The sequence below is a fragment of the Amaranthus tricolor genome, chromosome 1 (genome assembly GCF_026212465.1).
Source record: "Amaranthus tricolor cultivar Red isolate AtriRed21 chromosome 1, ASM2621246v1, whole genome shotgun sequence".
NCBI lineage: Eukaryota > Viridiplantae > Streptophyta > Magnoliopsida > Caryophyllales > Amaranthaceae > Amaranthus > Amaranthus tricolor.
In genome coordinates, this window is record NC_080047.1 from 9,841,724 (window position 1) to 9,855,291 (window position 13,568).

At 29.3% G+C, this 13,568-nt stretch overlaps 2 protein-coding genes and 1 non-coding gene across 5 annotated transcripts in view; 2 read left to right on the plus strand and 1 right to left on the minus strand.

The window, feature by feature from the left end:
• The first annotated feature begins 461 nt into the window (after positions 1-461).
• Positions 462-8,076, plus strand: LOC130824961 (probable LRR receptor-like serine/threonine-protein kinase At4g37250). The gene is made up of 2 exons (XM_057689984.1): positions 462-2,428; positions 7,130-8,076. Exons 1-2 carry the CDS (start codon positions 727-729, stop codon positions 7,804-7,806), a joined length of 2,379 nt encoding a protein of 792 aa, XP_057545967.1. The 5' UTR covers positions 462-726; the 3' UTR covers positions 7,807-8,076.
• Positions 8,077-11,110: 3,034 nt separating this feature from the next.
• TRNAI-AAU (transfer RNA isoleucine (anticodon AAU)) lies at positions 11,111-11,184 on the minus strand. Its single transcript has one exon. It is a non-coding gene; the product is annotated as a tRNA-Ile (tRNA).
• A 2,181-nt stretch (positions 11,185-13,365) lies between these two features.
• LOC130824971 (probable nucleoredoxin 1) overlaps positions 13,366-13,568 on the plus strand; it is a 5,854-nt gene continuing 5,651 nt past the window's right edge. For all 3 annotated transcript variants that reach the window (XM_057689996.1, XM_057690007.1, XM_057690002.1), the window contains exon 1: positions 13,366-13,568. This exon is cut by the window's right edge and continues 146 nt beyond it. Coding sequence is in view for 1 of the 3 variants with exons in the window: in XM_057690007.1 (XP_057545990.1) it covers positions 13,407-13,568 (162 nt within the window). In the remaining 2 variants the exon portion in view is untranslated.

Sequence of the window (13,568 nt, forward strand, 5' to 3'; positions counted from 1 at the left end):
CTTTAAACAAACAAGGACTTGGACATTTTTTTAGACAAAGTTCCATTCCTTTCCTCAAATTCCATATGCCAAATACCCCTTAATAAGTATACATTGAACCCAAGTAAAGGTGTTCAAAATAGATGCATTAATTTGATATTTAACCGATCTTTAATCGAATCCGACTTAACCTAACTTCAAATTGAATTTAAAATTATATAAAAATCAACATGAACACAAAATTCAATTTTGAACCGACCCGAAACACATGACTCAAAATCAATCCACTGATCCGAATGAACACCTGTAAATCTAGTAAAAATAGTCTCACCACAAAACTACCTCACTTAAAAATTTGTAAAATTTTTTATTACCATTTCACCATTTAATCAAAAAAATTAAAAAATTGTGAAATTAAAAAAAGAGACACAATCTGAGTCTCTGAGAATGTATGGACTTTGGTAGTATATTATAACTATTCTTTTTCCATATTTAGCTCTCTTTGACCCCAACTCCCATCATTATCACCAAACAAACAAACCATACCAGTACCACTTTCATCAAACACACCCAATTCATTTCTTTCATCCTTCCTCTTCTTTTTCTTATACACTTCTGCTTACCAAAACAATCTCACCAAAAACTCTACATTCTTCAGTTGTTCACCCTCTTTTTTCCACCTCTATTTCTTCCTCCATGAATTCAGATGTAAGCTAAGTATTCCCATTCCCCCAAACACACCCTAAAATGAAAACCTCCATTTCCCCCTTCTTCCTCGTCATTTTCTCCCTCCATTTCACCTCCCTCCTTTCCTTAAATTCAGATGGAACTTCCCTTCTTGCTTTCAAATACTCCATTTTAAGTGACCCTTTATCAGTTCTAGACTCATGGAATTACTTAGACCAAACTCCTTGTGCATGGAACGGCGTCGCTTGTAACCCTGATCTTCAAGTCATTAGCTTAACTCTTCCTAATAATCAGTTACTGGGTTCTATACCATCTGATTTAGGTCTCATTGAAACTCTCCTACACCTTGATCTATCCTATAATTTCTTCAATGGGTCTTTACCTGTTACTCTTTTTAATGCTTCAAATCTTCAAGTTCTTTCTGTTTCCTCTAATGAAATTTCTGGGGATATTCCTGTCTTTTCACATTCTTCATTAAGTTTCCTTAACCTTTCTGATAATGCATTTGTTGGGCCCATCCCTGTGAATTTTTCTTCAGCATTTCAAAACTTAACAGTTTTATCTCTCAAAGAGAATTATTTTTCTGGGGATATCCCTTCAAGTTTTCCTCCTTCTATTGAAGTTCTAGATCTTTCTTCTAATTTGTTTAATGGTTCTTTACCCTCTGATTTTAGTGTGGGACCCAATTTGAGATACTTGAATCTTTCGTATAACAAAATCTCTGGTGCAATTCCTGCTGATTTTGGGGGTGATTTTCCAGAAAATGCTACCATTGATTTGTCTTATAACAACTTAACGGGTCAAGTTCCGGGTTCTAAACCTTTCATGGGTCAAAACCCGGAATTGTTTTCGGGTAATCAAGAATTATGTGGGAAACCATTAAAGAATTCATGTGTTATTCCTTCTACTCTCTCTACACCACCAAATGTAACAGGTTCAATCTCCCCTGCTATTGCCGTTATACCCAAACCCGTTGGAGATTCGGACTCAAACACATCAAATAGAGCTCCGAGTAGTCATAACAACGGGCTTAAACCCGCCGCCATTGTTGGGATTACATTAGCTGATTTAGCTGGGGTTGGAATTTTAGGGGTTGTTTTATTTTATCTTTACAGAATCAGAAACAGAAAACTCCAAAAACAACAAAATCAAAATCAAAATCCCCAAAAAGAAAATAACAAAAATCCCCCTCCAAAATCAGCTAATTTAACCAACGATCATTTCTTAATCCAAATCAACAACAATCCAACAACAACAACAACATTAAATCCAAACAAAACCCACAAAAAATGTTTTACATACTGTGTAAGAGGAGAAGAAAGCGAAGCAACAAGAACAAGTTCTGATAGTGAAAGTACCGATTCCGATCATGATGATCATCATCAAACCGAAAAAGAAATCAACGGTGGAAAACAACCCAATGAAGACGGTGGTGGAAGCCGAGGAGGGTCACTAGTAATGGTGGATGGCGAGACGGAGCTTGAGGCGGAGACACTGTTGAAGGCGTCGGCGTATATATTGGGTGCAAGTGGGTCCAGTATAGTGTATAAAGCTGTTTTAGCAGATGGGACTGCATTTGCCGTAAGGAGATTAGGAGAAATTGGTATTGATAAGATGAAAGATTTTGAAGGGTATATTAGGAGTATTGCTAAGGTTAAACATCCTAATTTGGTTCGTGTTCGTGGATTTTATTGGGCGGATGATGAGAAGCTTGTTATTTATGATTATGTTTCTAATGGTACCCTTGCTTCTTCGGCTTACAGTAAGTTTTCTATCTTTTTTCTTTTTCTTATTAACTTCACTTGTTAGTAACTTACCTAATTTTTAGCAAACAACTAGTAGTTGGTAAGTGATTAACGTTGCTGATTTGACCATTTTGAACCTACTCTTATGAACAATTTGTTCAAAAACATATTAATAGTTTACTATTTAACTTTCTATTTGTTTCAAAATAAGTTAAAATTGCTCAATAAACTATTTTGTCAAACGTTCTTAGTAAAAAAATAAAAACAAAGTCGCATCATATTGTATTGGCAAAGATTTTGAAAACAAACGAATAACCAATATTTTTGGAGTTGTAAATGCCTAAAAAAAATCTCATTTTTGGTTGTATCAAGAGATATATTATGATTCAACGAATATTTAGGTGTTACGATAATTAAATTACTCTTATTACTTTTAACTTATACAAGATTCGATTTCATATATTTGCCAAAAATATAATCAATAATATTTTAATACTAAAATGTGTGTATAGTTCTTTTGGTGTTTTAGTATAATTTGTTAATAATGATGCATGCACAAGTTTTAGCTTAACCTTCAATCAAAACTTAATTATAAGATATTTTTATGATTACTAAATTGACATGACTTGAAAATTATCATGTTTGATAGTTATTGATTTGATTAATTAACTGTAAACTTGAATTATTTTCCTGTTAGTTTCTTACTTCAATTTGTTAATAAATTATCATTTTCACATTTTTTATACTTTAGATGTAGTATGGTAAGCTTAGCTAAATTTATTCACCGGATAATTTACTCATAATCATATGAGGTGACAATTAATAATTAATTTGATTAATAATTAAATATATATAGTTTACCGGTGAGTAAACATAGTTTTGTTTTATATTGTTTCCTAAGCTTTGACCATAATTACTATAGGGTTTTTTATTAAATGTAAAAAAAAAAAAAAAAAAAAAACGGGGGAAGCAAATAAGACATTATTTGATTGTAATTACCACCCATGTGTTTAGGTTTTTTACGTTATGTTTTGACAAATTTGGTATCTTAGGGAAGTGTTTAGGTTAAATAGTTGAATATTTGTCTTTAGATTAGGTAATTGACACATTTTACTGTAAACTGACAGTGAACCAAATTAAAGTACTAAAATTAAATAAAAAAAAAAAAAAAAAACATTAATCTCATGAAAGGACTAAAGAAAACAATGCTTAATAAGTCATTTTCCTAGAAATAATAAAATAAACGCGCAATTATTAATCTGGGGCGTCTATTACGATTTGTTGTTTACCATAAAGCTTATTAGTAACTAACATGCGCTATAATTACATTGCTTTAATTAGGTTTTCGTTAATCTCTTGTCATATAGCCTAAAAACTCGTGTTGTTTGTCTCAAGTAGAATGATTAAGGTCCTTAAGAAAACTTTTCCGAAATGAATTTCTTAAAAGCATTTTATTAAATGAAAACAAATTTAGTTATTAAAAAGAAACGAAATATAGTATTTATTCCCTCTTATTCAGCTTAAGTGTCTCATTTAATTGGATCGGATATAATTAACAATGCACTATTTTTATAATTAATAACTCATAATTTATACAATAAATAATTATAAAAAATTAATATTAATAATTTTTATATTCAGACAGATTAAATAATATTTAGCATAACTCATAAATTTGAATAAAATAAAATACAACTTAAGACTAATTGATGAATGGTATTAAAAGTCTAATAAAACACTTATTTGAAGTATGAGGTAATATATTTTAAGCAGAAATTGAGTAATATTTGATTTTCTCTATAGTAATAGTTTTATCTTTTTATCTGGATTCTGGGTATATTGTCTAGCTTACCGAAATCAATGAGTACATTTTATGAACTTTAGCCTAGCTAACTTATTTGAAGTTAGAATACTAGTTACTCCATTCCGTTTTAGTTGCTACATTTGTATGGACACGGGAATTAAGAAAAATAATTGATCTACACTGTAGCTGTTTGTTTACTTTATAAAGTATAGTATTTTATTATTGTTAATTGAAAAAAAAAAGGAAAATTAGGTTGTTAGGTTACTTTATAGAGTATAGTATAGTATTTTATTATAGAATATAGAATATAGAGTAGGATAAAAATATAGTAGGTAGAACTTTAAATGATTGTTTTATTACTAAAAACGAAAATATAACAAGTAATATGAAATTACCAAAAATAAAAAATATAGCAGTATTATGAAACGGAGAAAGTGATACTTTTTTTTCTCATAAAACAAAGTCATTTTTTGATCCAATGTCTACATCATTTTTCCCCTCCTTAAGTTACTTCTTCAATTAAGACAGACTGCGACTCCATAGAGTTGTAGACGCTGATTTTAAAGCATCATTTGGTCCAGACACCCATAAACACTTAAATACACAATTTTTTGTCATAAAAAAAATCTCTTTTACCGTTTTAATCAAATTCTTTCTCTATTTTCTAATGTTCTTCTTATTTGTAATATTTTCTTTAGAGAGAGAAATTTAATTAATGTTTTTGACACATATTTAAAAGATAGAACATTCCATGTGAGATTTTGTTAAATCCGTTTTAATGTATACCTTTTTGTTATGTATTTTTTATAGTTTTATTATATGTATTTAGAGATATTGAGGTTTAAAATTTACATTAAAAACTATGCAAAAAGTAAATGAAATTAACAAAAAGAAACGGATCCATACTACTTTATCTTTCTCTTTTATTTTACATCACTTTTTATTTAATTTATCTCATTAATTTTACATTTTTTTTTTCAATGGTTTTACTCATTATTTTAATCTCATTTAAAAACTTATACTTCCTCTCTATCTTAGCCGCTATATACTCTACTTGTGTTTTTGTCTTATTTTTCGACCTAATTTTCATTTTTCACTAAATTTTAGTCATTTTTCTTAAAGTTACGCTAAACCAAATAAGATATTTGATTAGAATGTATTAAATTCATGAACAGCTCATGATAATGAATGTTTAACATAGCTCCCTTGTGTCACGGGCTAACATAAAAAAGAGAAGAAAGAGATAATAGCAAAATCCACATCAAGAAAAGTACAGGACTATACTCACAATAATTGGCTTAGTGGTGGTGGCCTTGTGGCTTGTGGCTTGTGGCTTGTGGCTTGTGGGGTATTTTACCACTTTTATTTGCTTCCCCAATGTCTGTCTGCATTTAACAGCAACAACTTCTAAGTTCTACTGTTACTCTTATTCCTGTTATCATGACATGCATTGCATGCCTATTACTATCAAACTCATCTCTAATCAGCTTAGCTTTTTGTTTTTGTTTCTTTTTTGTCGGTGCTATATTAAAGAGAAAGTCTCATTTTTTTTAAAAAAAATAGATAATGATAATAACTAAAGAGAAAAAATAAATTATGCAGATAATATTTAAAATATATGATTGAGATTAAAAGAAAATAATGAGTTTATTGTCTAAATATAAAAATAATATAAATTAAATAAAATGATTATAAATGTCAAATAATACAAGTTCAGTGAGACTGATGGAGTACTAATTATCTGATCAGATATGTTCAGGACACTCATACTTGAGCACATCACTTTATTTTCCACTACTATGATACAAATGATGGTTATTCACTTAGCTAAGTAAAGGTCTTATTGACAATCTCAAGTACACATTAGAGATACTACATGTATTATTACGTCTATTCTCAAATACTATCGTTTTAGTGACTTTGCCCCATTTGATTTTTTTGACATTATTCACAGTTTGCTCTTAATTTGTATCTTATAATTTATAAATTAAAATATAGTTAAGTGAGATTTTGTTTGATTTGTCTTAACGCAAGAATTATTAATATGAATTTTTTATAATTTTTTGCTATGCACTATTAGAGATATTAAAACTTTAATATATGTCTTGGTAAACATGCCCAAATGAAATGGGACAAAGTCATTGAAATTGAAAGAGTACTTTAATTAATAGTAACTTGTTCAGTGGAAAAATGTTACTATCAGTAACAAATATAATATAATGGAGAACGTATGATTTATGTAATAACAATATTTCATTTTGGGTTGTCCCTCTTATTTTTCTTTTTTTTTCTATTTTTCAAAATGCAACCTTAACTCTTCTTAAATTTTATCTATACAATTCAATATCTCTTTTTATTTATTATCAAATATTGTATTTTTTAAAAAACACATTACTTTCTCTTTTATGCTAAATCAGAGGGACGGAGGAGTATATAAGATATTCTAAGGCTTCAACAATTAGTCTGAACTTTTTTTCTGTGAGTTGATAGAGTGTAAACATAGTGTTATGAAGTCCCACAATATGTTACTTCTTTGTTTCTTTCATGTGTGAAATAGATTCGTGATCTAGCTAGGGTCCGTATCTTTGATTTTGTTCGATCTTTGTGTCAATAGTTTTCTCGAATGGTTCGAGCTAAATTTTCAATAAGGTTTAGGGTCATCAAAGATCATTTATTGTATTTGTAAATTGTAATACTTCATCTTCTATATCTAGATTAAAACAATTTTTGACATGTCTATACTTAAATTTGGAAGTTCTAACCTAAAGTCTCAAAAGTAGGAGTATCATTAGAGATCTTTTCATTATGAACTTGCTTTATGTGTTTCATCTTTTAATGATCTTATGCTTCCTTTTTCTTTCACTAATTCATGGTTTTTCTTGTGAATTTTTCAAACTTTTGATTGGAATAATAGAAAAGGGTGGTTCTACTCCATATCATCTACCACTAGAAGCTCGGTTAAGGATTGCAAGAGGATTAGCTAGAGGATTAACATACATTCATGAAAAGAGATATGTACATGCTAACATTAAACCTAGCAATATTCTCTTAACAAATGATATGGAACCTATCATTAGTGATCTTGGGCTTAATTGGCTAGTCTATGGTAACAACAACAAAGGTAGTGGCTCGGCCCGTCAATTCGGAAGCAAAAGATCCATGGGCTCACTTGATGGCACTCAAGACCTCTCCGTAAGCGGAAGCCCAAACCCGTATATCAACCCGTTTGGGAGTAATAACGGGTTTGGATCGCCTTATCAAGCCCCCGAATCACTTAAGAATCTTAAGCCCAACCCAAAATGGGATGCGTACTCATTTGGGATTGTGTTGCTTGAGCTTCTAACAGGGAAAGTGTACTTGGATAGAGAATTAGGCCAATGGACCCCAAGTAATAATGGGGTTGAGGATAGGTATTGGGTTTTAAGGATGGCTGATGTTGCACTTAGGGCTGAAATACAAGGCAAAGAAGAAGCTATGATGGGAATATTTAAGTTAGGGTTTAGTTGTGCATCTTTGATACCACAAAAAAGACCCTCCATGAAAGAAGCTCTACAAATCCTTGAGAAAATTTCATTATCTTTTGTTCATTAATGTATTTTCTAGATTGTAAGAAATTTATACTTAAATTTCTTTTTATTGGGTTTTTTTTTTTTTTTTATTATTTGGTTATATGTAGATTTCCATCTTTTAACCTTAATGTGTTTTCACATAAAGTGAAAAGAGTGTGGATGTGGATAGTGGGTGCACTAGTGTTGTAAGATTTTTCCTTAGCTAAATTATGATGTTGGTATTCTTAGAATTGATTTGCTTGTATGCCAAGATGATGATATTTAATATGATAGAAGTTCAAAGTTAAATTCATATAAGAACATGCAACTAGTCTCTTGAGAGACCGTCTCTTTGAGAGACGTATCATGGGCCACCCCATTAAAGATTAATGCTTATTTATCGTGTTCTTAATGCCTACTTGTATTATCATTAATGTTTATTTACCATATCCTTAATGCCTACTTTCAATATCTTAAATGTCTACTTAATCATTCTTAATGCTTACTTACAAAATTTTAAAAAATATATAATAGATCGGCACAATTAGAGATGGTCTCTCAAAGAGACCGTGTCTCATAAGAATTTGTGAAGATTGTGGGGTTCTTGTTTTGAGATTTTCTATTCGAGAGACGATCTCTCACAAGAGTAGCCAGTGATCAAGAGTAGTTGTAGAGTAATTAATTTCAACATAAAGTGATTAATTTCTACTTAAAGTATATTATCTTGATCAACTATAACCTTTTTAAAGTGATCAAAGACCTTAAAGTGATTAGTTATATATAAAATGATCAATTATAACATTAGAGTGGACAACTTTAATCTAACAATTAACAAATTTAAAAATGATCAATTACAACGTTAAAGTGACCAATTTAATGTTGTATAAAGTCATCAATTCACCTGTATAATGATCAATTATAACTTATATTTTTAAATGAGTCCATTATCTCCTTAATTAAAGGAATCAATTATAATCTTAAAGTATAAAGTATGCACAAATCATTGTCTAAGACACTCATCATGAGAATTACCTCATAAATGGTTAATTAATTCAAATATGAAGCATATATTATGAGAATATAAACTCTTTATATGTGACAAAAATACTTTTAAATTATAACCTTAAATTGCACAATTTAGTGACTCCGTATTATAAAAAATTAAAATTAGGCCAATTAAGCTACTCTCTCGCAAAACCTTCTGCTAACAAAAATGAGTCAGGCTTTACCATGCCAGATTTTGGAAACCGTCCAATTTTCAACCCATTTTAAATTTTGTGAAGCCTGACCCAACGTTTATCCCATTATAGCCCATATTCTTAATTTTTCTTTACTTTGTAAAAATTGAGTTATTTAGCCCATATATTTAATGCCTCTCTTAGAGAAATCGTCTTTTATAATAATTTGTGATGAGCTAATGGGCCATTGTTAAATAATATTATCAACATACAACATGGTCCATGCATGTCTCGAACCCGCGACCTTAGCGTTAGCACCATACTCTAACCAATTGAGCTAATGGACCCTCATTAAATAATAATAAACACATATAATATTTTCACTAATATTGCTTTAGTGAGCTATTAACATTAGTTGTTGTGAGAGACGGTCTCTCAAAGTAAATATTCACAGGTTAATAGTATGTCAAGTAGGTGTTTTAGCGTGCTGAAGTTGTCAAATAAGTGTTTTTAATCACTTGATTCTTGTAAACCTCAAACACCTACTTGATATACTTCAAAACTTCTACTTGACATACTCAAACAACTATTTGACATTCCTCAAATACCTACTTTATTTACATACTCAAACTTATACTTAATATACCTCAAACATACGGATAAATTTAGAGTTGTTCATAGGCAGGCTTGGGCGAGTAGCAGACTGGGTAACACCTAAAAAATCTGTCCATTTTAAAGCCGGGGTAACATTCAAAAGCCCGCCTGCATTTGCGGACATATTTTTTTGTCGCTACCTGCCCATTTTTAAAGCGGACGGGATCAATGGGTGGACGGGTATTTATTATATAAAAATTAAAAATATAATACAAATTGTAAAGTTAAGTTTTAGTAACAATTAAAATACAATACATTGTCCAAAATACTCCTAAATACATAAAAAGTTTTAAAATACCCAAATTACATGATAAAAATAAGTTGGATGATCCAATAAAAGCATTACATTATCGATTTATCTTGCTACGGAGTGCGAAGTTCAAATTTATACCTCTTCCAATCATAATAAGTTTAAAAAAATTATTAAAGTGGGTATGGATATTAATTACTAAAGTTAGGTATGTAATAGTTCTAAATAGAGACTAGTGACTACTAGTTTCATAATCAATAGAATTAATTATTTAATAATTAATATATTAAACTAAGCGGGCAGATGGGTATGCCCGCAGGTATTTTATTAGTGTCGCTACCCGCCCATTTATCTTGGAGGCGGGGTATTACCCGTCCAAATTTAATTTTTTTTTTGAAAAACGTTGTCCAAGCTCGTCCGTTTTTTGAGCCGGGTGGGTCGAGCCTGGCGGGTAGCCCGCCCATGAACAGCTCTACGGACAATCCCAAATACTTTTTTGGTATACCTTAAATATCTGCTTGGTATACCCCAAATACCTAATTAGCATATCTCAAATTCTTACATGACATACCTCAAACACTTATTGAGTATACCCTAAATACCTAATTGGTAAATCCCAAATACCTATTTGACAATCTCAAATATCGACATGATCTAACTCAAATACCTGTTCGGTATATCTCAACCCCTACTTGATATACCTCCAACTCTTACTAAACAACTCTAAATACCTACTGGTATATCTCAAATTTCTACTGATATACTTCTAAATCCCTATCTAATTTATTTCAAATCCCTACTTTATATACCCTATATCTCTACATGGCATACTCTGAATCCCCATAATAATATTTACGTGATAATTAATTAGCATTTATTGGCATACCCTAAATTCCTACTATATTGTTAAATAATATTAATCACAGTATTTTCACTAAAATTGCTTTATTGAACTATTATTGTAAGACGCCAATAATGATTAGATCATGGCTCAATTTTTAAAAGTAGTTCAATAATATTATTACTTTTCCTTTTTTTTTATATTAGAGTGTTTTGGAGAAAATTATAATATACAATTTTTTCACTGAAATTGCTTCATTAAGCTATTATTACAAGTCATTAATAATGATTATTAATATTTTTCCTTTCTTATATTGGATCCAAAGTAGTTGAACAAATTAATTTCAATAGTATTAGTATTTTTCTTTTTTATATTGAATTGTTTGAGAAAAATATATTAATTTCAAAAAAAATTGTATATTAGATGGCCCATGCAGGTCTCGAACCTGCGACCTTGGCGTTATTAGCACCACGCTCTAACCAACTGAGCTAATGGGCCATCAATGAATAATTTCAATTTTAAAGTTTTATAAATATTTAATCTTATCTTATCATGTTATGTGTTTTATAGAATTATGGGTGATAACGCATATAATACCAAAAGTGTTTTCTATCCTACTTTCATAAACACATTTTCTTTCATCAAATTCATTAGAAACTAACAAAATTAATTTAAAAAAAAAATAGTACTATTAAGGGTACATGTTTATTTATAGACATGTATTCAACTAAGTCAATCGCTTTTCTCTTCACATCTACATATTTGCTTTTATAAACGCAGTTTCTTTCATCACATTCGTCCGTAGCTAACTAAAATTAATTCAAAAAAAAGAAAATCGTACTATTGAAGTTACAATTTTTTTCGCCTGGTCTCTTATGAAACCATCTTTTCGAAAGACGTATATTAAGTCCAGCCCATTAAAAATTAATGTCTATTTACCGTATTCTTAATGCTTACTTACATTATCCTTAATGCTTAGTTACCGTATTTTTAATGCCTACTTACATTATCCTTAATGCTTAGTTACCATATTCTTAATGTTTGCTTTTAATATTAAATATCCACTTAAATATTTCTTAATGTCTACTTATAATATTTTAGAAAATATATAATAAACCAGTCCAATTAAAAATGATTTTTCAAAGAAATCGTCTCTCTCAAAAATTTTGTACATTTTTATTTATGGACCATGTCAATCATTTTTAACCGAAACAAGAATGCAACAAAAGTATTAGGACAAAGGACTAAATGGTTGACAAATTTTCCCTAAACCTAACAATTACTCCATTAATATAAGCTCAATCAGTGTAAGAACCCGTGCAATGCATGAAGTTGTGAGTATGAATATATATAAAAAAAAATTTCAACGATATGTGATATTTAAATTAATTTAACCATATTTTTTTTAGATCGTATGATATGATTGAAGAAATTCAATTTTAGTATTCAAATTAATTAAACCATTTGTTTTCTATGTTAGGTAAATTTTTAATAAAGTATAACTCATGTTTTTTTTAACTTTATTTAATGCAAGAAAAATTTCTAGTTGATTAGTACTATAAAAATATTCAAATTAATTACTTTATAAAGATGATGAATTTATAGTACATAACAAATTTAAATCAATAATTTATCTAATATAGCTTAGTCTGATCCATAATCATTCAATTTTATTTATTTTAAAAATGGTAAAAACTCAATTTAATTAATTTTTGAAATAGCTTAATATGACAGGATGATTGATTTTACTTGCCACGTAATCCAACATTAACCAATAAAATCATTCCATCTTGTCAAGCTCCATGAGCATGACATGTGGAATATTTCAATCTTTTTAATAGATTGTATGACTTGTCAAGCTCTATGAGAATGACACGTAAAATTTTTTAGTCTTTTTAATTGATTGTATGATGATATTATAATTATTTAGTTTATAAAGATGGTAAATTTACAATATATAACAAATTCAAATCAATAATTTATCTAATATAATTCAATCCAAGCTGTAATCATTCAATTTATACCGGTTTCAAAAATGGTAAAAACTCAATTTAATTGATTTTTTGAAAAGCTAAAAATGACAGGTTGATTATTCACTTGCCACGTAAGCCCATATTAATCAATAAAATCATTCCATCTTATCGAGCTCTATTAGAATGACACGTAAAATTTTTTAGTCTTTTTAATAGATTGTATGATAATACTAATTTTCCGCGTTAATGAAAACCTTCAACATATGCCAAACTTTGTAGTACTATCTAGTAGTCGTAAATTGACCATGAATAAATGATTTGGTTGGTTAGTAAAATGATTTAATGATGTATACCAAGTCAATCACTCATAAGCCAATAAGTAATTCGAAAAAAAACTTAATACTCCCGATTCACTCTGTGTTTAGAGCAAAATGAATAATTATGATTTTTAAGAAAATATATATATATATATATGAATGTAACTAAAAGAAAATGATGGATTATTATCCAAAATAAAAATAATTTAAAATAAATAAAATAGACTAAAATGAAAATTAATGTAAAATAAATGTAACAAAAAGAATACTCATATTCCGTGTAATTGAAAAAATTCAACACAATGAGAAATCTAATAGAAGTACTAGTTTTTCTATAAAACCATTAACATATGATTTGGGTGGTTGGTATGTAACAAATGATCATTTAATGGAGAATGCCAACCCACAAACCAAAGTTAGTCAATCAAGTATGCAATGCTATTATGTGATGGTCTATAAATACAAAAACATGAAGACTTTTTTCTATGTCTTTGCTAACTTAACTAACCAAAACATGCCTGTAGTTATATTGAGTATTGCTGCTGTTGCGATAGGAGGAACCGCTTATTATATGAGAAAAAGATTGAAACTA